Source organism: Osmerus mordax, chromosome 2, assembly GCF_038355195.1.
Source record: "Osmerus mordax isolate fOsmMor3 chromosome 2, fOsmMor3.pri, whole genome shotgun sequence".
Classification (NCBI taxonomy): Eukaryota; Metazoa; Chordata; class Actinopteri; order Osmeriformes; family Osmeridae; genus Osmerus; species Osmerus mordax.
Genome location: NC_090051.1, coordinates 3,043,825 through 3,069,561, shown reverse-complemented (window position 1 = coordinate 3,069,561; position 25,737 = coordinate 3,043,825). Strand labels below are relative to the sequence as shown.

General features: G+C 42.4%; 3 protein-coding genes across 4 annotated transcripts; 1 reads left to right on the top strand and 2 right to left on the bottom strand.

Moving 5' to 3' along the window:
- The first annotated feature begins 1,443 nt into the window (after nucleotides 1-1,443).
- Nucleotides 1,444-3,401, top strand: dlx2a (distal-less homeobox 2a). Its single transcript, XM_067258771.1, has 3 exons — nucleotides 1,444-1,941; nucleotides 2,055-2,239; nucleotides 2,432-3,401. The coding sequence occupies exons 1-3, from the start codon at nucleotides 1,626-1,628 to the stop codon at nucleotides 2,753-2,755; spliced, it is 825 nt and encodes a 274-aa protein (XP_067114872.1). The 5' UTR covers nucleotides 1,444-1,625; the 3' UTR covers nucleotides 2,756-3,401.
- A 5,010-nt stretch (nucleotides 3,402-8,411) lies between these two features.
- On the bottom strand, nucleotides 8,412-13,218 carry dlx1a (distal-less homeobox 1a). Of its 2 annotated transcripts, none has more exons than XM_067257102.1 (4): nucleotides 13,058-13,218; nucleotides 10,637-11,235; nucleotides 10,151-10,350; nucleotides 8,412-9,812 (listed from the first exon to the last, which is right to left on the bottom strand). In XM_067257102.1, exons 2-4 carry the CDS (start codon nucleotides 10,947-10,949, stop codon nucleotides 9,561-9,563), a joined length of 765 nt encoding a protein of 254 aa, XP_067113203.1. In that variant the 5' UTR covers nucleotides 10,950-11,235; nucleotides 13,058-13,218; the 3' UTR covers nucleotides 8,412-9,560. The 2 variants fall into 2 exon arrangements, with proteins under 2 accessions (XP_067113203.1, XP_067113211.1); XM_067257110.1 differs by having other exon boundaries at nucleotides 10,637-11,228.
- An 11,422-nt stretch (nucleotides 13,219-24,640) lies between these two features.
- LOC136959627 (homeobox protein ESX1-like) lies at nucleotides 24,641-25,111 on the bottom strand. Its single transcript, XM_067254009.1, has one exon. The coding sequence runs from the start codon at nucleotides 25,109-25,111 to the stop codon at nucleotides 24,641-24,643; it is 471 nt and encodes a 156-aa protein (XP_067110110.1).
- Nucleotides 25,112-25,737: the final 626 nt, after the last annotated feature.

Here is a 25,737-nt window from a genome sequence, read left to right as displayed (position 1 = left end):
CAGCTGATGCTCTCTGGGGAAGGACGGCCTGTGTCTCTGAGAACAATGGCCAGATAGATCTCCTCCTAATGTGTGGAGTGGACCAGGGAGTCCAGCAGCCTGTCTGGGAAACCAAAATAAACTGACCATGTCCTCCACAACAGATGGCCAGCCCGGGAGAAACCCTGTGGTGGATCTCTGTACAGTACGACATGGTTGAATTATCGCTAAAGGGAGGGAGGTGAAAGGAGATAGAGAGAGAAGGGAGGGGGAGGGGGGGGGCAGAAGTTCCTGCTGGCAGAATGTGATTACACTGACCCCTGTGGGTCATTTATATAAATGATGTTGAAGGACGATGCCCAACACCGGCAGGTCACTTATCAACAAGTGACCATGCTGCCCCCTCGAGGTAGCATGAACAGGTGGTTCAGTGAAGGATGCCGCTAAATGCCAACCATGCAGCGCGCACTGTTCTTGTAACAATAGAATACATTTACCTTTTAAAGTGCCTAACACTAACAATAATTTACCTATTTTGCTGTCTTTAATTCGTAGCCTACATAGCCTATACGTCGACATCCATCATTTCAACTGAAAGTAGATTCATTAGGCTTCCAATTATGTATTATTTTACGTATTTCATCGCACTTCGCCCTTCTTGGATGTGTGTCTGCAATAAACATTTACAAATGTAGGACATAATATCTGTTGAAGCCTGTATCTGTAATTCCATTGAAAACCAATAACTTTTCTGACTGCCACCACACGAGGACGCTAGTGCCATTGACTGTTCATTAGGGACCTCAAGTATAACTTAATAATAGGATTTTAAGGCTCACTGAGGTCTCTAACTTTAGGGCGTCAGGTATTAAACCATGCATAAATTGATCATTTTACTGTCCGTTTTAAGTTGCCACGGTCGTTTTGGCTATATAATCCCTATATTTCAAATGTATTTGTTGATAAATTGTAACGTCGTCACGTTTAGTGTGTGAGTTAATGAGTGGTGTGTGTTTTTTCGAACGTGATTAGTGTAGACTAAATATAGCAATTGCATCAAGCCCATTATTTTGGGTCGTCTTGTCACATTTCATATTAAGTAATCAATGAGAGCAGATATTGCACTTATCTGGGTCAGCCTAAAAACGAATAGTGGTCTCAGTCTGTGCGCACATCTGACGCATCGACCAACTCTCAAATTGGTGGCCAGATAATGGTGAAATTAGAGAATTACCACTACCTCACAAAATATTTGGACACAGGAGTTCTTAAATTAAATCAGATACATTTTTTTTGTCGAAAGTCTCTAATTTAATGCACATCCGCATCCACATAAAGGCGTTACGGGACGCTCAGAGTCTGTGGGGAGTTGTCAGACATGCAGTCATTGGCTGCCTCAAGTATACCAGCTCTGCCTCCCACGTGACGCTGGATAAATGCCCGCCCGCTTGCATCGAAGGTAGCAGACAATCACAGATCACTGTGAGGGGGACACACCTTTGACGTTTTTGGGTGCGATTTATGACGATGCCATTTTATTTACAATACTGCTTATTTGACGACATTTGATAGTTTTTTGTTTTGCCGCTATACAAATTGCAACACTTAAAGCAACGGAGACGATTTTACGCAACAGTGCTGAAACAATGACTGGAGTTTTCGACAGCCTAAATACAGATATGCATTCGAACCAGATTACCTCGAACAATTACCACAGCTTGCACAAATCGCAGGAGTCTCCAACTCTACCAGTATCTACGGCTACGGACAGCAGCTACTACAACAGCCAACAGCCTGGCCACTGCGCAGGGTCTCCATATGGTCAACTTGGTTCTTACCAGTACCACGGCAACGCCATGACCAGCGTATACAACACCAAATCATACGACCTCGGTTTTAACTCCTCGTATGGTACCTACGGTTCTTACGTCTCGAGTTCTTCACCGACTCCAACTGATGCAGGTAAATTCAATTTCCTATATGTCGAGCCTAGCCGATACAATTTGGTCCATGAGTAACCTGAATGTATTTTTCACGTTTCCACTGATTTTCCCTAACTCTTGTGTTTTTCTCAGAGAAAGAAGAAAGCGAACCTGAAATCCGAATGGTTAACGGAAAGCCAAAGAAGGTCAGAAAACCCAGAACTATTTATTCAAGTTTCCAACTGGCGGCCCTTCAGCGGAGATTCCAGAAGACACAGTACTTGGCTTTACCAGAGCGAGCCGAACTGGCAGCATCAATGGGCCTAACCCAAACGCAGGTCAGTGGTCGATATACGTAATTATCTTATATGGAGTCTACTATTAGTCCTCACTTTGTTTCCCCACTGTAATGTCTGATAGCATTGTATGTAGAAGGCATTTTAATGTGGTGTCCTCCTTGCCAAAAATGTGGATCCTATTTAGCCTACGGGAAGTACTGGATCACTAACTGTAATATGCTATTTCCTCAGGTGAAGATTTGGTTCCAAAACCGCCGCTCCAAATTTAAGAAGTTGTGGAAAAGTGGAGAAATTCCTCCAGACCAACATGTGGCCTCCAGTGAGTCTCCCCCCTGCAATTCCCCTCCCGCCATTGCCTGGGACTTTCCACAGAATCAAAGAATGAATACTGTAAACTCCAGCTTACCTCAGAGCAACAGTCCTCCAAATACGACTGCGCCCTCTTTCTTGGCAAACTACTCTTGGTACTCAGCAACAAACTCTGCGACGCATCTTCAACCAGGCCCGCTTGGTCATCACCATCACAACGCCGTGAGCGCAGGAACAATATTCTAAAATCTTCTAAAACATCTGACTTGAACTTGGAGAATACTGGTGAAATAAAGAGCGCCAATACATGCGAACTTTGGACACAAATTCACACCAACCAGGAATTTCACGACGGCAAACGCTAGACATATTTTTACAGTTATTTTTGTATTTATTTATTTTGTTTCGATTGATAAGGTTTACGAACCACTAATAACCCAAAGCAATCACAGAAAGTTAACCTACTTTTACGCGGACGTCACTTTTGCATAATCCCTGCATTGAAAGTAATTTGCAGGAATATCTGTCACAAATGTAGCACACTTTTTAACTGTATCGTGCCTTTTGAAAATAACCTCAGTTTTGTTGTACAAGGAAAATGTTTTAAATGTACTCATTCCTCATATCCATGTCGCTGTTTGATTTGTTGTAAGGTAAGTGTCTGGATCCATCTTGTATAGGCTACATCATCTCGTTTTATATGCCGCATTGACATACATTCCTCTTTGATAGTGGAGACCAATTCATTCTTAACTCTTAAGCTACTGATTGTCCCACCTTCTAATTAACTTGTATTTCAGTTTGATCGTATTTTGTCTTATTTATGTTTAAGGTTAGTAGTGTTTTGATTTATATTATGAGACGTTATTTAAATAAAAATGTTTTCTGTGCACTTGCATGGTATTTACGCTCATTTCAACGATTAACCTCAAACCCTTACTGAACATACAGAAGCTGGTCAACATCAATAATGGCCTTAACATAGAGACTAATTTATTTATTTGTATTATTGATCTACCTGACAGATTAACACTGATGTGCACAGAGGAATAGTCTTATTTTATAACCTGCAAAGACAAAAACATGTTTTAGCTCTCTCCCCGCCCCTTTGTAGACCCCTGGCGCCAGCATGGCACTTAACCTTTCATAATACATATGGCATGTAACTCTCGTAAATAGTCATATACCAATATTGTATACATTCATGTTTTGGAAAGCCCTAAACGTGTAGCCTTTAAGTCGAATTGAAAAACAATATAGGAGAATGTATCTGATGCATTTCTTTCAACAATGATATTTCATGACGCCTTGAACCATCTCGATTCCTTGGAGTTTGGTCCAAGGAACCTGATACAGACAAGATGATTAACCGAGCCGAGACAGTGCCTGGAGGCCCAGAGAGAAGTGGAGTATTTGTAGGCACGCAACACGCCTTGGCATGCGAAGTGAAGATGGGGGCGTATGACTGAGCTCGAGCCCTCAGACTCTCTGGAGTCAGAGCGCCGCTCTCCAGACATTTTATGAACTCAGCCCAACCAAAAAACTAGACCCGAGACCGCCCGAAGCTAAACAACATGGAAACAGTTCTCACATCTTGTTCACTCACAAAACAAGACCTTCTCATCAGTGCGCGCTACACCGGATTACAATGTGCAGTATTAAAACATTTGGCGTTGCTAGCATAGTCAAATATCACACGTTCTTCTAGACGAAGCGTATGTTAAAGCAATTTTACAATGGTTTACATTTTGAAACATTTGCAATACGTTTTAATTATTTAATAACGCATGTGTACAAATTAAAAACAGACGACGTTAGTGGATATTAAAATAATATAAATGTTGCTCTCTGCTCAAAGCGGCCTGTGTAGTGCGAGGCATATACAACACGGCTTATTGTGTGCAATGAGACTTTGCTGCGTTTGATCATTCAGTCGACACAGAGCTCGCCTCGGTTGAGTGATCATAAGCCATATAAAGTGGAATCGTTTTGCATAATTAGGATGTACCTTGTCAGTGATTGCCACATTACAAGATGGAACATTCTCCCTTGGGCTGTCTCGGCTTTATCTTGATAGGACGAGTCCCAGGGGATAGAGGCGCTATCACATGTTAAGTGAGCATGTGGCAAGAAAAAAATATAGCCTATATATAATATACATTAGTGACACATTTAAAACTGAACAGTTCTTTGACGTATACGCGCGTACTAAGTGGCACGTATTCATGTGGAAGAGTGTGCGTAAAGGGCTGCTTGCTGCCTACACGTTGTGACAGTTTCCCTGGAGGCGTCTGGATTGAGCAACTTGATTCTACCTCAAAATATATGCCCTTTTTCACCTGCCTCTGTGCGGTCCTTAAGCAAAACGCACCATTGCAACAGTGTTTCTTCAGTTAGTTTCCATAAGTTATCCGTAAAAACAGTGTGCGGTGAGGCGTTTGCCACAAAAAGTAAATAGCTACAACGAAACATATAAAACGCAATTCTATTAGTCTGCATCGTGCAGAAAAGCTTTAAAGAAAAACATGAACATGACTAACTCATGCTCCTCTCTGCCTTACGGTTAGCAATGTGGTTTTATACTTCCGTAATCCTGCATGTGCAACTTGAAAATGCCATACCCCTTATCCTAATTTATACCCTGATCTGTAATTTCAGCCACATTTGCTTCAATTTGAGCATTCTGGCTTTTGCGTTCTGAAAGCCTGCAATTACTATATAATTCTTCGCAATTTTAGATGTCCTAATATGGGTTGTAATTTTGCGGAAGACAATTTCCAGCTATTTCAAGCATCAACATTGTCAAAGTTGTATGTACATAATAAACGGGAATATCAATGCATAGTTTTTAGCATAACATCTTGACTCGACGATAATTATATCCGTGTGGAGCCTACGCAGAATTAGCCTGAATTGCATGGTAACTGCTGCTTTAAATTTTAAAAATTACTCATAATTTTCCCTAAGATTACCAAGATCTCGAGTGCACAATGTCATCAGCGTAATGAGGAGTAAACATTTATGCTAATAATCCACATTTTTTCCATCAGCTATAAAGAGGGGAAATAAAGCAGACATTTTCAGTCATATTCCGAACTCTGCTGTTATAACACTTAACACATAGGCAGCAGTTTATGGAATTCAAGCGTTCAACCCACACCCATGGGTGGCTAAGGATACTACCTTTTTTTCATTTCTAAATCAGTGAATTTTAAAGTCTACGTGATTCCATTAATATATTGAGGTGAGTATGAATGTTTGATTTATTTTTAAAAACATTTTGAGAATTAGGCTTTTTTGTGTTTGATGTTTTTAATTAGCTATAGAAAGGCTATATTTTCCCATTAAATTACATTTGTTTTATTAATTATTCAAATTGAAATAAAAATGTTTGTGCCATGCCTGACAGATGTCATTATTTTAGCCGGTTTATACGGAATTCTACCTTGACCATGACCTAATTATGCACGCCTATGCAATTTGAATTTAGCCTTTAGTTTGTCAATCCACATCAAGCTTATTTTCACTGCGTTTAAGTGAATTGTATCATGTGCCGGTTATAGGCTATATGACTCGTTACCTTGTTTACACTGTAGTCATTTTATGTGAATTATTTTTGATAATGAGCTGAAACAAAAATGAATGAAAAATACAATGATGGTATTTGTTGAGGCCATGGCCTATATCCTAGACACGCGCAGAGTTATAGATAATGTTGATTTTGTATCTCGATCAGTAAATGGTCACCATTGATTTGGAATGGAGTGGGGAGACAGTATGACATAAGACTTATCTTATTCTGTTATTTTTCTTCTTTCGTTACTCTTACATTGTTAAATCGCTTTTGCTAATTTTAAAACCTCTTTGCATTGACAGTCTCATTCCATACACCTGCAAGCAATTTACCATCCTACATGTAAAGGAACAGCGGCGAGATGGCAGCTCACCTATTCCACTTTTTTCATTGCACAGCAAATTTCTTTCAGAGCACTATCTCTTTTGTTAACACAGAAAGATTCTCCGTGCGAAAAAAAATTGCTCATAATTACCCCAGAGATGGGAAACTGCATTAGAATAAATAAGGGCGAAATTACTGTAATTATGTTGGGTTTGATGGGCCCGGCTCGTAATCAAGGGGAGAATACAGCGAAATAGCGCTGACCCTCTTGGATGTGCAGCTGTGACTAGTATTTCCAAGAGACTGGGAGAGGAGATCTAGATATGGTAGAAACCTACAGCTCACATTTTTAATTATTCATATAATTTTCAATGCCTTTTCATGATATTTCAATAGAACACGATTCCATACGCGCAATTGCAAGGTATAGGCCTGTCGAATTATAAAAAAAGAGTTGCCTATTGTTGCAATATACTTAAGAAGGCTATGGATGATATTACAACCACACTTATTTTACTCCACTACTAGGCCTGCTACTAAATCTATAATAATAATAAACATAACCACAACAACATCAAACAATAGCCTAATAATGGTTCAGAACAATATGCTATTTAATATAATAGCCTATGTAATTTTTTACAATAGCCTAATGATACCAATACAAATTATTATAATATTTCATATAATAATAATATAACTCATGATATCGAAACCCACACTATACGTAAACATTATTTTAAACATGTAGGATATTAGGCTTTATGAAATCCAAGCCCCACGCCATATAGCCTTCTATTTTATATATAAGAAATACGTCTAAAAACAAGACCAAGGATGGGTTAGTCACATGCAGAACACAACATCATAGCCTCAGTTGCTCGGCTTCTGGACTTCCCAAGGGACGTCGAATTTGTTTTTTCAGGCCAGTCAAAAAAAAAAAAAAAACAAGGCACATATATTGTGTCAAATTAAAGATCTTGCTTAACCTGCTAAATGTATTATTTAGTAAACGTTTTAGGAAAAAAACACTAGTTAAAAAACCCTGTGTAGCCTACTAGGCAGACGCCCTTACAAACATGAGCACCAAATCCGTTTCAGGTTATAGGCCTAAAGCATTTTCTGTAAACCAACGATTAATTTTAAGACTACCAGTGTAGCAAAGGCTTACATTACATATCTAAGCCACTGTTGCCTACTGTATTAGTTCGTGTCTGGGGAATTAGACTGTTAAACCGCGTTGCTGCTGGCCTTGGCACATCAGATGCATCAAGGTTTTATGTAAAAGTAGTCTAACTATCAACACCAACAAAAGCCCCTTTGAACTTTGAACTTTTACTATCTACATTTTAACGCCCCCACCCAACCTCCCCATGCAACCATTTTTTTGAAGCACCTGCCCATCTCCCAATTATTCACTTAGCACACAACATTGCTTTCCTCTATTCATCGATGAGAACTCGTTTTGGTTTGGAACCGTAGAAAGGCGCTTGATGCGGTTAAATGGAACTAACATAAACAAGTAGCCTATATTGTTAAGAGAATGACAAATAATTTTACAGAAGCCGACACATGATTCATCAGCGGGTTGGGGCTGTACATCACGTCCTGCAATCAACCATCTGGGAAACCGGGACAGGTGGATTAAGTGGCCTGTGGGTGCCTATATAGATTTAGCCTACCTTTATTTTGAAATTAATAGAGAGCCTTTGCCTCTCACTGAACGTTATGAAATAACAGTAGACTGCCTATGCCTATAAAGACTTCAATATTGTTGACACATTCATAACTCAAACTATCCTAAATGTTGACCCTATAACTGCCATATGGATGCATCATGTGATTGACTTTATCTTCTATTCACTGTTACCACCCTCCCCCCCTGTCATCACCTCGACTTAGGCCTGAGTCCGTGCCAAACATCTTTTAAGTCAGTAGGCCTATAGGCTATAGCCTGCTTCATAAGTATGACAATATTATACAGTCCTTTTAAATCATATTTTTACTGTTTTCAAACTTTACACATTATGTACATAAACTCCATAAACAAATCAATAAATTAAAGTGATCAATACAAAACTAAATATTTCTATGTAGACTGCTAATCACATTTATCGTAATGAACACATAAAATCCTGTTTCACAATGTATCGTTTACAGCACAAACCAAAGATGAAAATGCCTAGTATGTACAATCTGCCCGCTATATAAAACACATTTACATAACAGTGTCAAACCATCTCTAACTTCGGGAATAATTCAATGCTTTTCAAAAGCAGCTACCTGTTGTTTCAACCTTGTTCACAATCTTTAGGACTCTTTCGTAGAACATAGAAGTTTTGCTTGCAATTCTGCAGCATAGTAGCACACTGTTGTCATTGTAACTCAAACACACCTGTATATAAAATAAACACATAGACTTTGAAGAAACATTTCTAAATAATTTAACTTAAATTAACACATCAAACAGGATAACATACCAATTTGTGGTGCAAATTAATTCATTTAAAGTTGACTAGGCGTTGCCATACTGGGACTGTAAGATTTAGAGACAATGAAACAGAAATGAAATGTATGGCCATTACTATTTGGGAAAAGAAACCTTGATGAATTGGCCTATACATTCCTTGGTCAAGAGCGTAGACCAATGACAGACCAATTCTGTTATTTGTCCGTTATAGCCTATGCTACGGTTTGAGGTAATGGTCAAACCGTGGGCTCATAGGTCCATCATGATCTTCATAAATGTTTAGAAATGTAGCAAATAAAACCAACACATAAATATACTCTCACTGACTTACATATCGATATAGTTACTTTAACAAGTAGCCGATTAAAAAAGACACAAAATGTAATAACAGCAGCTTGAAGAACCATTTTTCATGATTTCCGATATCTGTCATGAGGTTCAAAGAACTTCTTGCCCATGGCGCAGAGTGCCTTCTCAGTCTCTCGGCTCCCAGGCTGGTCTCATGCCGTCGGTCTGTACGAGGAGGCCAATGTGTCATCTGGCAACGTTGGGATCAAACTCCGGGTTAGATCTGTGCATGGCTGCAGCGGGGCAGTGCAGGGCCACGCTGGGTGATTGACCCAACATCTCCTGATACGAGCCATGGTTGTATAGAGGGCGGGGCGGGTTTATTATGTCTATCCTCACATGAGCTGCGGTTGCTGCATAGACTCTTGGTGTGCAGATGGATACCATGAGGTGTAACTGGGAATGTAGGACCCTGGAGCCCCCACCGACGTTTTCACGGTTGCCGGTGAGCTCCAAACAGGTGCTACAGAGGGAGAGCCGGTCGAAAGTCCGCGACCATTGGCTAGAGCATTGGTATCAATTGTGCCACCACCTTGCTTCATCAATTTCTTGAATTTTGATCGCTTATTTTGAAACCAAATCTTTACCTGAGAAAACAGATATTTTCATAAGATTTAGACAGAATATATATGATTCGAGAAGTGTAAGAATATGTAGGCCTAAACATTGCCATAAGACCACACATTCCGTGAGACAGGCCGTGACGCAAAAGTTTTTGATATGATTGAATATAAAACAGAATCCAAGCACCCTCCAAATTAAGAACTCATGTCGTAAAATGTACAAACAAAAATATATATTTTACACTCCCTGAACATCTACAGCATCCTGAAAGTGCAAAGCTCTGTTGCCTACAATATTATCAGTAAGCGAAGCTAAGGGGCCTTTGGGAAATTAATGGCCGGAGAAATATGGTATAACTTGCCTGTGTTTGAGTCAGTCCTAACGATGCTGCGAGCTCGGCTCTCTCCGGCAATGCCAAATATTGAGTTTGCTGAAATCTTCTGTTTAAAGCCTGAAGCTGTAAACTGGAGTAGATTGTCCTTGGTTTTCGAATCTTTTTTCCCTTTCCATTGAACCGCACCTCTCCGCCTTCCACGACCGTGTTCTTCTCGGTCTCCGTTGCTGTAGAGCGACAGAAAAGGAAACATTACTCAGGAGACAGCGCGCGCCGACAGTGCAGCACAGAAATGAGCATCACTGTGCAAGATTTACAGGCTGTGGTTTAGGTATAATTACCCTTAATTGCATACATTGTTTATAGCATTACGCAATAAATAATTACCAAGTCTAATGCCTGCACATTTGGGTCCTTGTTCAATCCAGCTCTCAGACAACGTGCTGGACCGAAAAGGACCCTAAACATTGCAAGAATTTTGCGGATAGAAACGTATTTTAGATGCGTTCTTACCTGTGTCATCTAACCGTGTCTGCGTTAGTGCCGAGCTGTTTTGATAGGACTGCACCGTGCTGAGATATGGACTTGTGGAATGGCTACCGACGGAGTTAACGTAAGGATATCCCAGAGATCTGGGAAATGATGAGGCTGGACTGTATGAATTCTCGTGTTGAGTATGACCGGTAGAATGTAAACAGTGCATGGAATAGTGTCCGTGAGGCATTGAGGAAGGCGACATTTGTTGACTTGGTGGTCCAAATTCCATGAAAACGGGTTTTCCTGAGACAGGGCTATTAAGACTTTCTGGTATTGTAGTCATTGTCATCTCTTCTGGCGGGTCTCTCCTCTTCCTTTTTTGTTTTCTTCTATGATCTCAGTGAAGGATGGATCCCAATTTAAGCTGTACTGATTTTTTCTCTTTCCATTCATAAGAAAATGTAGTTTGTCTCGGTGAAAAGTCTAGGTATGATGCTGTGGGTCTAGACAAACTCGCTCAAAGGTTTGAATCAAGGATTCATGAATATTCATCAAAGACGGTCGCTGATTGGTCCACTCCATCCAAGAATGATGCCGATTGGCGATCCCAGGGTTGGGTCCGAGGAATCTGATAACTCAAGAAAAACAACGAACCTGAGATTCATTTTCGAGATGACAATTTAAAAAGCTTTATAGCACACATGTTGCAGCCATACAAAGATTAAGGGTACAATATTTAAGCTGTCTATATGATGCAAATAAAATTGTAGGCTAGCCTATGTGTTAATGATGATTCTAATAATCATTATGGTAATAGAACCAGTGGGGAACATTATGGTGCAATAGCATAATGTAATTACTGAAGACTTCATGTTTGTAAACCACAAGTGTTAGTAGACCAGTGTGGTAATAATTGAATTAAAGGTTTCAATTAAGCTATTATTTTTGTATCGTTATTAAAAGGGAAACGTTTATTTGTATTTATTTTTACCAAAAATAATAATCAGTTTACGTTAATATTTTTTACATTGCATTACTAACTGGCTACATAAGCATGTAGCATAAGCATAAGAGACGTAAAATATTATATTTGTATAAAAAGGGTTACTGTAACACCATTATTAGCTTGGCTACAATGGAGCATTTTGGAGTTGATGTTCACATGTATTGCTTATTGGACTGTTTGATTAAATCCCAGACTCAAGTGTTCACATCAACAGCTGAGGGAAGCTGTAGGCTGATTACCATAACACTGATGTTTAATTTTCGTTCGCATAATTAGCAATATATTTAACACTTGCAATGACATGCCGCGTCTCAATTACTCAAGCAGGGATGCTGATGGTTTTGAGGCGTAGACCATGCAATGTCTTTAATATATTGTCGTTGAGTTTAAATTACCTATAAGACTATTTTTTTCTTGACCAATACAGTGCATCTGCAAAAAAAAAACGTTTTAATTGTTGCTGCTCCGAGCAAATTTAAAGTAGCTAGAATCCCTTCCAGGATAGACCTTAACCTATTTTTCATTTAGCATAACCAAAACGTATTTTAGATTTGGGAGAACATAATTCAAATCTACAAGTGCAATTGCCGAGTAACAACACGTTAAGGTAGGTATGTACAGTGTAATATATTGCAAGGCCTAACATACGAAATGCATAGGCTAATATAGAACTGAGCTGGTCATCTGATATCACGTTAAATTAAAAACAATGGTTTGATGATTAGGAAGGGATGGTTGAGGTTAAACTACACCATAGCTCTTTCTGTTCCCTTTTTCTTGCACGTTGTAATTTGGTTCAACTAATTTTGACTGAATTGGTGGCTACAATAGTTTGGCTATAGGTTATTCTTGAACAATGTTAGGGTCAGCTCACACAATAGCCCACAGTGAATTAGTGACTGCAAGTATAGTCATCGGAAAATAATTATTGCAAACGCCTTATTTAAATGACATATCAGCGTGCAGCTAACGTAAAGACTTGTTGAAGATCATGCATTGGCTGGATCACCTCTTTACAGTGAATAATATGCCCGCAGACGCTTATTACCACATCCTTTGATTCGATCGTCTATAGTCTGTAAAATCAATATGTTCATTTTCTTTTAAACTCGAATTTACCCGGTGGCGATTAGTGACTGTTTTTAATGAACAAAAACAACTTTACATTCAACTCATTTTTGTTTTGCATAAAAATCACAGTGAAGATGGGGGTGCGGCTTTCAATTAGGGTTAGTCTACATGCAGAGTAGAGGGTTGACTTATCAACATTGTCGACTGTCTGAACAACAGCTAGTTTGGCTCACATACGAAAACACGATAGACAAAATCCAGAAAGCAAACATGCTGCAGTTGACAGTTGCCTACAGCACCGTTAAAGCAAAGGAAGTCCATATTTAAATCAGAAGCGAGATAAAGTGTCAAGAATGATCACTGTTGTACATTGCACTTACTTAACATTCAAATCAAGTGATGAAAAAGAAGAATAGAATTCCCCAATATCGGAGATCTGAAAGCCATCGTTGCGCATCACTCATTGAAAATGACGAAAAAGAAGCAGGTATCCGGATCTTCATTTTAATTTTCATTGTCATTGTCTCTTATTGAGTTGCTGTAGATGAACCATGAGCAAAAACACCCCTAGACTGTCCCATCGGCTGCTTAAAATCTCCACCTGAATAACAAATTAAAGGCAGTTAAATTCCGTCACTGTGATTATCAACCTAATTACATAATTGAACTCAAAAGCAGAACTTACGGATGTGTTTTCAAAATGTGTGCGCTGACATCACGGTGCGCAATATCTAGTCCGCACTATGCCAACCGACAGTGAATCTCTGAATTTGAGGAATTCTGTAAAATATTAGCTTATAAGGAAAGCTGCTGTGCTCTCCGCTAAAATGGCCCAATTTAAGGTAATTTGTATCTGGGATTACATTTGAAAAATACTTGAAGAGTTCCTCTATCAACAGCGACAATGATAATAGTGGTACAACCAATAATTATCATCTTCCAGAACAGAGGACCGATTTTTATGGGCACTTGGTGGGTGCGACTGATAACTGTCATTATTTTCCCCCGATTATAGTATCTGCGAACTGGAATTCTAAGATGAACATGGGTGTGAGAAATACATTCGACACTATTAACAGAATTGCTGCAAAATTCTCAGTAAAAATCTTGGAGAGCATAAATAATTGGGCCCACTCATTAACGTGAGGTGTGGTGAAGAAAATCCCACGTAATCAGAAACGTATGATGATGCAAATCAAGTCCCATTAGCTTCTCTTGTCATGTTCCCAATTTTGTAATTGTTATTTATGTTTACCAAATGATGTTGCCCATTTAAAAAAAAATCACAATGGGGCCAATGACATTTATGTGGCTCACCTATTAACAGTTGCATCCATTAAATGGATTTATCTTTTTTCAAACCATCCATATTTATCACAACTAAACTATCAATAGAGACAAAGAAAGGGCTTAATTACTCATCAGTGAAATATGAAGTAGGTGAGCGTGAGCTCTCATGGTCGCGTCATTAGACCCTTCAGACGAAGGTATGGGCGCGAATGGTCAGTCGTTGAGAAACGTCTTCCGATGCAATCATGGTGGTGCCCTAACTGTACACACAAAACAGACTGCATGTATTCCAGGCTGGAAGCCCATCTGAGCGAGACAGTTAAAGGAGGCAGCAGTCATTAGCAGTGAGTGGCTCTATGGCTGAGTGTGTTTTAACACCTGCCGCCCTTCACCTGGAGGTTAGCAGCTAGCGCAGGGGTAGAGGGGAGCCTGTGTTGAGGTGTCACAGACTTCATCTCAGCTTGCTGATGGAAAGCCCTCTTTAGATGCCATGCCAAACTATATTTTAACAGTCATCAAATATTAACGGTGTATATCTGGGAAAATATATGTTCTAAGCAGCTATGGCTGTTGGAGCTAATTGTACCCTGGCACAACCTCACTTTAGAGAGACTGGAGTAAATGTGAGTAAATGTCAATGATTAATTACTGTTATTGGGGGCTCAGAATGCTCAGTTTTGTTTCATTTCCTCAGTTAGAGTGAAGTCTTAATCTAAAAGGGCATCACTGACCCTCAAGATGCACACGCCACGCTGGAGGAATAACTCGGATTATAAAAATAGTTCCAATGAGTTGCAGATACTGTGCACCAGTGATGGAACTGTATTCATTTTCTTGTTTATTTTGTCACTTCATTAACTGCCTTATTTAATTCATTTTAAACAGAAATCATGAAGAGCTATAACCACATAGGATGATCTACAAATGTATTGTAAATTATAAACCTAGGAAATAAGTTTAGAATTTATCAAACCATTAAATATATTGCACAAACTGTGTCACACTGGGATTATTATCTATGTATTGTGTATCCCATTTTTCAGTTGAACTATGTCCTTTTGTCTCACTGACTGATAAAAACAATGCATTGGTTCAGCACCAACCATTTCAACGAATATCAACATCACTCAGTATTTGGCATACATCTCAATTTTTTTAATACATTTCTGTTTTCGTGATTTTGTAATTGTCACCTGGATAAGAACGTTCTCAAAATGGAGGCTAAAGGCAAACAGACACAACATGTGAAGTTATTGTTGTGCGATTCTGATCCCAGTTCCTTCTGTGCCCTTGGAGGTCTTTTCCTTCTTGTAATTTGCTGCTTCACTAGGCTTCAACTAGATGAATTAAGGCAATTGTAGGGGTCTATTTTCACGTTCAATGTAGCATCAAAAAGCGAATTGATTTGGGTTTACTGAGTGTTATTTTGTAAACATTATGTTGCAAAGCATTCCAGAATGCAATTCAGCCGTTTGGTATTTTCATGAGGTCTTTCAATCCCTTTTGGGAGGACAGAAGTACAAGAGATAACATTTTATCAAGGAAGAATAATACTACTGTGCTGCTAAATTTAGTATGATTTATATTATATATATAGTGTAAGGAAACGTATGAATTTGGATTTCAATGCGTGGAACAGAATATCTTGCTAATCTTCATTCTGTAGTCTTTTCAAGTTAAAACTGAATGATTGCTTCGCATGTTCTTTCTTTAGTTTTTGTCTGTAGTCTGGCTGAAGACCCCCATACTGAACGGAGTGTGTTTGAGCTGTACTGACCTGGTGCCCCAGAGGGCCACTAGGCTGGACCTGTGACTGCCCACGGCCTTCCGTCCCTCTGCAGGTCTGGAGAGTTGGTCTGACCGCACCTCCAGTGACACCTGTCCACTCCAACTGTTGGTGATCCTGATAACTTAGTCACCAACTGCCGTTAAGAAGAATGAGGCCGACAAGCACTGGAGATCAAACAATCAAACCAGTCAAACCAAAGCACAATAAATCTGTTGAATTTACTAACTTTTTTGATATTAAACAATATTTTTTTTAAATCTAAGATATTAAATATGCGTTTTTGTATTTCCTAAGTTATTGGGAAGGTATCTCCGGGCACATCGTGGGGTTTCCTGTCATGGCTGCATATTGTCATATATATTCTTTTATTTTCTATGATATTGGACACCTTAAAAAAAATACACTGTTTTGAATTGGTCCTCACTCCAAACAGTCAAATATAAATATTAAATAAAAGTCAGAATAAGATCCTGGCATTCTGTTGATGTCCTCAGGGTTTTGCCCTGACTAACGTACTCACTACCAACGAACACTCTTTATTAGATAAACAACAGCAAAAATGGTTCATAAACAAGACCGTCTTGTATTAAACAAGTGGAAAGCCTCTGACAGGAGAAGTTATACATTGAGACAGCCATTACCCATTCTGCTCTGACCAGTAAAGCTCTGTCACCTGAGAGAATCTGAGAAAGTAAGGTTCACACTGTGGAAACCCCCAATGAACTCTGGGAGAAACGCTGTCCCCCATTACAGCAGCAGCAGGGGTCACTTCGTGGCAGCAAGCCTCCAACCTGCCTGAAATTGGCTGCAAAATGACCAATTACATGAGAGTACTGTAGCCGAGAAGAAGAAAAAAAAAAGGACTTTGAAAAATATGGCTTTTACTTAATTCAGCTAAAATATAAAAGAAACCTGTCTTACACTGACTCTTTGCTCTTCTGAGGTTTTCCAGTCGTCTTGAAGTTAAGAAGACATGAAATCATTAAATTGATCAGAAAATTTATCAAATAAATAGAGAAAAGTGTACTAAATGTTTGGCTTTGACATGATCTGGGGGAGTTGGATTACAGAAGGTTTTAGGTGGGCAAATCATGCTCGGTATTATGTCGCTGGGTAAACTATTCCATTATGTGTGACCCATGTTAAAACAATGCTTAATTAAAAGCCTGCAAATGTGTGCCTCATTGAATTAATTTCCTCACAAATGGGAAACATGCAAATTTGTCAATTAAGTCATTTGCCCATGGAGGGCTCGACTGCTTGAAGTTCAGCTGCCACTGTGCCTTTAGTCTGGAGTCCCTTTCTAGTTTTTGTTTAGAGTTAAGTCGCCAACAAAGACAGGAAGGAGGTCAGCTCTCAGCCAACACCTGAATACGCTCCCCTTCTTCAGTTCCCCTTGATCCCCACGGTCCGTGCCTGTCATTAGTCTTAATGATGGAAAATTGTCATGTTGATACAAGTCTCTTACTCTCTCCCTCTCGTCTTTGTATAAGTAGTAGGTGGAAGCTCCATTTGTTACAAAGTTCTTTGTGGCTAAAAGCCATGGACAGTGCATTTGTGCCGGGGGAGAGAAAAGGGTCTAGATGCTCTTTCCATAGCTGGGATAATTATTCCTACTGTGACCTTAATGATTCCCTCTGTTCCTGCTGCAGCTCATCCACGCGCCAGGCCCTCAGCGGAGCCCTGTGTCAGGGAATATGAAAAACCCATATAATGAAACCATTTTGGCTGATGGAAAAAGGCTACTGAAGCTGCACTTGCCACAAAGACGGCTCAATTATGTGAGTAATTGTGATAATTTTCCTTCCATTCACGGGCCTTTCTGAAAGGTAAAAAACAGAGATGCTGAAAGGGAAATTACTTGGACAATATAGAGTGTGTGAAATGGCAAAAAGAAAAGAAAAAAGATGACTGTAAGAAAGTGTGGGACTATAAATAAATATGTTAATGTGGGCCACGTAAATACGCCCTCAGAAGCTTGCACACAAAGACATAAATAAACACACTCCTTACCCCCCAAGCCTCCATCCTCACAAACACAGGTACGACATAAAACAAGCAGACAGACGACCATTCAAAAATAACAATATGATAAAAGCTGATATGCAGCTGCCTGAAAATTAAACCCATCTCTCCTTCCTATTGACAAATTTTAGCTCCTGCAAATGCACCCCAGTAGTTGGCTATCATTTGTTGTTCTGTGACAGGAAAAGGATAATTACCTCTGGGAGAGGCAGCAGAACTGACATGGCCTTTAGACTTTGCCATGAATGCAGGAGCTTGATAGAAAGCTGGAGGAATAATTTTGTGCTTTGCCTTTTCTTAATGTTCTCGAACATGTTTTGTTCAAAGGCACACAGGGATGGAGTGTTGTAGAGTGCATTACCCCACGGGGGTCCATAAATACAAGGTTCCTCTGTCTATCAACTCTTATCGTCGAAAAACTCTAAAATGCATTACAATTTATATTTCTTCACACAAGCAGACAGCAGAGACAGTGAGATATGCATTACATTTTTTGTCTCCCAGTAGGGGTTGGATTAAACATTTTCTTCACACAGAAAAAAATGAATAGATTGTACTTGGCAAGCAGCATATAATTTCAACTTCAGCGGAGAGAGAAATTCATTGTGCTTCAGTAAGTGTACAACCCACATCTCCATATCTGTAAATTCTTCAGGCAAGATTCATCATTTCAACTAAGAGTATCCTTTCTATGGAAAGCTGTTTGGGAACACGTATAATCAACAGTAAGAATCAAAACAATTTAAAAACACACTGAACCAGGATAGACAGATGTCTATAGATCCAAAGAACTTGACCTAAACCAACACAACCAAGACTGGAATACAAATCTCTACAACGTGTTGCAGGTATAAACCTTATACATGAACTGTTATACTGGACTGTCACAACTACCCACCAGTTAAAAAATATGTGATAAAGAAAGTAGTCCACTGCTGTCAGTGGCTGATAATTGTTTTTCATTATTTCCCCTGACTAGCTGACACCTGGATGTTGTCCATTTCGGTGCGTTAGTAAACCCCCACAAAAAGTGCAATTTATTCGGACAAACCCTAAAACGCTCCCACATGTGTGGGTGCTGACCTCTTAGGCCTCGCAATCTGGAATACATCTTTCCAGGCAAGGCGAGCAACATTGCAGCCTGGCAGCTCAAATACTTGTATCACACTCAAATGATGAGTCTCTGTCACAAACCATGTCATCAGCACACCACAACCCCCCAATAAGTTCAGTCCCAGTGAGCAGCCTCAGTGCTGCCCGGCCAGAGAGCCAGGACCCCCTGGCTCTCTCTGATTGTGCCTCCAATGACACGGAGAGGGGCGTCCAGGCGGTTGGAGGGCGCCAATAGCACGGTCCCACCACCACCCACCCGTCAGCCCCCCCACCGCGCTCCTCTGGGCTCTTCCTGACAGACGCCTCAAATGTCTCCAAGTTGTCATGTCGCCATGGTAATCGTCCAGGAACAGGGCGAAGCTGCGGAGCTGAGCTCGGCATGTTCGAGCAGGAAACGTGGAAATATGAATCCTGGGAAAGCTGGGAGCCTCACGCCATGTGAGCCCAGAGACTCTTGAAAATACAACCTACAATTGTTTTTCTTGAATCGTTTTTCTTTTTTGAACACTGGCTTTGACTTGTATTTCTTCCTGTTTGTTATGGACTGACATTAAAAGGAAAACTGTTCTGCATATATTAACACTCCTCATTTGCAGTTTAATTATGCTTGGTGTTGCAGAGAAAATAAAACAATATTTTTGTTTCTCCACATAACATGGCATCACCATGTAGTTAAAGAGACCAAAACCATGTAAAAGCATCAAAACCTCTCTTTACTCAAATCTCGTACACATGTGATTCCCAGATGGACGTCATTAGAAAGGCCAGCCTCCAACGGTATCATCCTGTGCCCATAAACCTCATGGCTTCCTTCAGACTACAGAACCTCTGACACAGGCTGCCTGGCTTTGATCTAACACGACTGGTCACCACAACCAGCCAGGGCGAGGCATGCTACCTCCCCAAGACGCTCTCCACGATAGACATCGATGGACAGGTACATCACCTTGTCCCCCAGATCATGTTGACTCACCATATTCCCTGACACTCAAGGCCCCCTGGCTAACTCCCTGCACCAGCAGCAAGGGGTTAAGGTGTTCCTAATGCGTTCAGAAGCCAGCCGGGCTGTCAGGGGTTTTAATAAATGTAGGGAACACGGCGAGGGAAAAGGGTTTGCTGTCTCAATAGAGTGACACAGACAGGCAAGGCCTGTCAATGGAGCCCCTAATGACAGAGTAAGATAATGACAGAGCCCAACCAGAATCAGCAGGAAGAGGAAGATCAATCTGCAGCCGGGGAGGGAGGGATGGAGGGGGAGCGGAGGGAGGGAGGGGAGCGGAGGGAGGGATGGAGGGAGGGGGGGGGGGGGGGGAGGAGAGACGGTAGGCTCTTTTCTTTTCTATTTTCTCCATTTTAGCTCACCTCATACATATCTATGTGCTGTAGCTGGCCCACGCGGCAGGCAGGCAGCTCTGCATTAAGCGCCCAGCCGATCGATAGCCATTAAAACTCCTCCGCAGCCTGACACATTGCAGGGAAACGGCTGACATCTCTCTCAGGGCCGCATTGATCCCCAGCGCACAATATTCCAGCCCCTGGTTTGTAGTTGAGCCCGGGGTCTGGCTGGAATTGAAAAGCGAGGGGAGGGGGTGTAAAGAGGTCGAGGGAACAGCTAAGCAGCTGCCCGTCTGCAAGTCAACAGCACGCCCCTCGTTGCATTCCTCACTTTCAATCTACTGCCACTATACTGAGGGCTGTCCAGAAAACTTGGATCAAAGTGGATCAAGTTGTGACCCATGCCCAGCACATAGGAGCGGCCCTGTACTGTATATATAGGACTGAGACACAGTCACATTGACATGACTGCTGATAACATCGCCAGCTTTAAGTGGCCGACTGGAAATTCAGAGGCATAAAAAACAAAAATATTCAGAGCAATTAAAAAGTGGGAGTTTTCGGAGAAACCTCGCTCAAGATAAACACACCGAAAACAGCAGACAACATGAAATTAGCAGTCATTTGAGTTAATTTCTTTTTAATCGTCTTGAGACCCAAGATGGTATCTCGGGTCGGTCTGCTTTTTGGGCATATTCAGACAAAACAGTAGAAGAAGTGATGCAATAAATAGAACCTTGGATTAATGACTTCTTCTAGGAAAATGACTCTTGTGTTCCAGCCTGACCAGGTTATCCCACCAAAATGAAAATATATCAGACATAAATGTTAATTGACAAACATTCTAGTGCCTACAACCTTAATTATATGTTTGTTACTTAACAGATGAAGCCTAATTCTTATAAAATCACTGTCACTGTTGACAGTCAACAATCATTAATTCACCATTTGAAGAGATTCTGATATACAATTTTCATGTATCATCCAAGTCAATATCTTCTTGTAATTAGTAACCTTTGACATGTGCAGGACAGGGCATCAATGATCTTTTTCTTTCGAAAACACAAGCGCTTATCTATGACCAATAGTCTTTACAAGCCCTATCTTTACATCACTGTGAGACAAAGGGCTGTGTGTTCCCCTGTTTCAATACTCAGAACGCTTTATTTAAACGAAAAATATCCTCCCATATCTCCACTGGCAGGCATCACGTTCCTGGGGTTGATTCCTAAATTGCCCCTCAATAATTGAGAGAGGGCAGATTCCCAGCTCTGGCCAGATTGTGCGGCTAAGAAGAGGTGAATGGCTTTCAGGTGTTCCGTGACATCCCACATTGTTCGCTGAGGTAAAGATTGATTTTGGGAAGCTACTGTGGAAAAAAAAGAGACAGGCGGTTTTTGTGTCTCATTAGTTTTTTGGGGGGCGGACAATAACGTCTGTTTCAACAGTTGTCATGCCAACCTGAGGATTAAAAACAGAGGATTAAACATGCCTGTGTTTCCCCTCTCCTGGCTGCACAGTGGACAGGCTATCTGGGACATTGTAGAGTTCAGCTCCAATTATGGGTAATGAACAATTATTTGCCCATGCACATGTTGGGATTGGAGTGTATCAATTTAGATGTAATAGGTCAGCAGAAGTTGTGGGAGTTAATGTTGTCTGTGGCAGTGTATTCTGAATGCACTGCACTTGTGACATTGAGATGTTAATGCTCTCACACACAATTATCTGTCCATTTGTAGGGGGGGTCACATGTACGATCTCTGCTCTTTCCTCGCCAGTCTTTGATGTTGATGAGGTAGTCTCCGATGAACATGAATGAATAACTGAAATTACAGGGATTGCCGTTGTTAGGAACCATTATGTAACATTGTACACCACAATAGGACTTTTATGCTACCCCTGGCTTGTTAACCAAGATATGCATCAAATTACAGGGCTGAACCTGTCATTGATTTTTCGCTCTGGGCATCTGATCTGATGTTAACTATTACACGCATGTAAACGCATGTGTTAGGAACAGGAAGGGTACACGCACGGATATACAGTACACACACGCGCGCGCGTACACACACCTTAAAAAACCACGTGACCTATTGACATGATCTGGCAAGCCGGCCAGACCAGCAGCAGTCTTCATCTTTAATTTCGACGTGGCCCCGCTTGACACAATGACTGTCGTCACGTAGTCTGGGGTCATTGTGTGCTGGGAGAGGGAGGGAAAAAAAAGAGATTGTACATGAAGATGAGAGAGGGTCTACAGCCACAATGCAGCCATTTAGTGTGGCGGTGGCGGTGGTGGTGTGTGTGTAAGTCTGTCTGCCGGGGCTGTATCTGGGCAGTGCCCCCCCCCCCCCCCCCCCCCCCGGCGAACAGACTCGAACCCCAGAGGCTGATGGAAGACTCTCCCAGTTTCGACACTTGTATAACGTTGATTTGACACACAAACTCAGTCTGGGCTCGGCTGGGCACAAACCCAGCTGGCCAGTTGAACGTCTTTCACAAAGGGGAAGCGTTTGTGTTATCGTCATGGGAACTCTGGGTTTGTCACGTCATATTGCATTATACTGATGTGTCATTTCCTCTAAAAAGAATCCAATGTTTTAGTGTGACCGTTGAGGAACTTCTGGAATGATTCCGCGTTGTGCAGTTTAACGTCATTGCATATGACCATACACATTCTTTCACGCTGAATATTTTGACTTCCAATGTAATACTTTCAGAAGATTTTCCTCTTGATTCATGTTTACTTTGAGAAATACCCGCAACAAATGACAGTACTTTGTTGCCTCTGGCTCCTAGAGATATAGATGTTTTCTTACTCACGACAATGTCTGTGTGAATTATAGTTTTTTTGCTTATATCAAATAATAGTGAAATGACCAACATTTAAACTTGAAACACATAATCATAGAGTCCATTCAGTAGGATTTCCATATATATCTACCCTCAGAGAAAAGCTAGGCACAGGGGACACATTAGTATACAACACAGACTCCTTTTGAAATCTATATCTCTCTAGCATAGCATTCGGTAGTACAAAGTATACAGAGCAAGTTTATAACTCATACATATTAAAAAGCTTTCACACATCTGTTGATGCTCTGGGCTTCGGAGCTGCAGGCTGACCTCAGTAGCACTAAGCAAGGCTTCGCCATGCAGGCCAGGCTGCAGAGGCATCCGGTTACCCCCACCCCCATCTCCCCCCACCTCCCCCCACCTCCCCCCACACCACCTCCAGAGGAAACACCTGCATGGAGCAGCGCACGTTGGGTATGATCCTCCTGCTCTGACCCATTCCAGATCAAAAACATGTAGACAGATTAAAAGCCATCTCTGGCCAGGTTAGGACGGTCATGGTGAGAGCCTCCCCAGCAGCAGTAATGTGACTGTGGCCTGGCTCCAGAGCCGCGTGTGGAGGGGGGGCGGGAGGCAGGTCTGAGCTGCCTGGCCCCAGCGCTGCTCTCTGGGCTGTGGGAGAACTCGTTCTCCCTCCATGCGGCCTGGTTAAATGAGCTCCAGCCCCCCGAGCCGGTGTGGACAGCAGCTGGAGAGCGAGAGGCTGGCCTGCCAGTGGTGATAATCAGCAGGGAGGATGTGGAGAGAGAGGAGCCCGCGGGGGGGGGGGGGGGGAGAGAGGGGGCCTGTGATCTTACAGACCCAATCAGAGGCCGAGTGGGGCCCACTGAGGGCTCACACAGCTTAGCAGCCCACTGCCGCACCGCAGCTCTCCACATCCTGGACATAGTGCAGGTCCCCACCCCGGCCGCCTGATTAACCCTTTCAGGGTGTGTGTGTGCGCGTTTCGTGTGTTCATCTGTGTGTGTGTGTGTGCGTGTGTGCGTGCGGGCGCTTGTGCGTTTGTGCGGGAGGAGGCTTACGTGTGTGTGTGTAAGAGTGTGTGTCCAAGCTTGTGTGTATGAGTGTGTGCTTATGCACGTACTGTACATGTCTGTGAATGTGTGTGTGTGTGAGCGGCTCCCTGACCCTCATTCGCTCATCACCACACCAATCAGCCCCAGAGAGAAGCAGTGGGAAGCCCCAGTCCAAGCCTGGTCTGAAGAGGCTGTTATCCTCCGACACCACAGCAAATACAGAGCTTAGTGTTCACAGCAGGGCCCGACACAGTCCACGGACTGTAAGACCATTCAGGGCTGGATCTCCTACGACCTCAACCATGGTTATTTACCAAACACAACTACAATCTCGGACGGAAAAGAACATGTACAGATTTCAGGGAAATCCTCGTGGCACATTTACAGATCATTCGACGGTTTCCCACAGCGATATTGCGTCACGGCGACCGCAGATTCCAGCGTGCTCTTACGGATTCTCAGCTGAAGGAGTAGCACACATCTCTGCCCACCACAAGACAGGCGCTTGCGTCCTCAGTCAATCACGCCACGCCCGCTCAGCAGGGGGACGGGACACCAGGGGGACAGGACACCAGGGGGTTGGGACGCCAGGGGGACAGGACGCCAGGGGGACGGGACGCCAGGGGTTTCGGGACACCAGGGGGACGCCAGGGGGACAGGACGCCAGGGGGACAGGACGCCAGGGGGACGGGACACCAGGGGGACGCCAGGGGGACAGGACACCAGGGGGACGGCAGGGGGACACCAGGGGGACGGGATGCCAGGGGGACGCCAGGGGGACAGGACACCAGGGGGACGCCAGGGGGACAGGACACCAGGGGGACGCCAGGGGGACGGGACACCAGGGGGACGCCAGGGGGACAGGACACCAGGGGGACGCCAGGGGGACGGGACACCAGGGGGACGCCAGGGGGACGGGATGCCAGGGGGACGCCAGGGGGACAGGACACCAGGGGGACGCCAGGGGGACGGGACACCAGGGGGACGGGAGAGGAGCCTCCAGCCATCCTCGGGGGCTCCTGTCCTGCACGGCACCCTCCTCCGCTCTCCCTGATGAGCCCCAGACAGGCTTTCATCCCACATGGTTCTTTCTTGTTTTTGTTAATGTGTGGGCCTTCAGCACACATTAGCCTTAGTTGTAACTGTTCCTACCCAGCGAGACACCAGGGCGCACCACCCCACATTGTGCGATGTCAATAAATCAATCCAGCAGATAACAGTGAAAGCTGTGTGTATTTACATCCGGTATTTGAATAGGGGTAATACCAGAGAATAAAGAGCCCTGAAAGCCAAAGACTATGGCCCAGCTTGACAGAACAATTCATTAATGATTTAGCGACGATTTATTCTGCCAATCAAAGCAAAGCCAAAAATCAATACCTCTTGCCAGCATTACATAAAGAGCCACAAAAGAGAGAGAGAGGGAGAGAGCGAGAGGGAAGGAGAGAGAGAGAGAGAGAGAGAGGGAGAGAGAGAGAGGGAGGGAGGGAGAGAGAAGAGAGAGAGAGGGAGAGAGAGAGAGAGAGAGAAGAGAGAGAGAGGAAGAGAGAGGGAGAGAAGAGAGAGAGAGAGAAGAGAGAGAGAGAGAGAGAGAGAGAGAAGAGAGAGAGAGAGAAGAGAGAGAGAGAGAGAG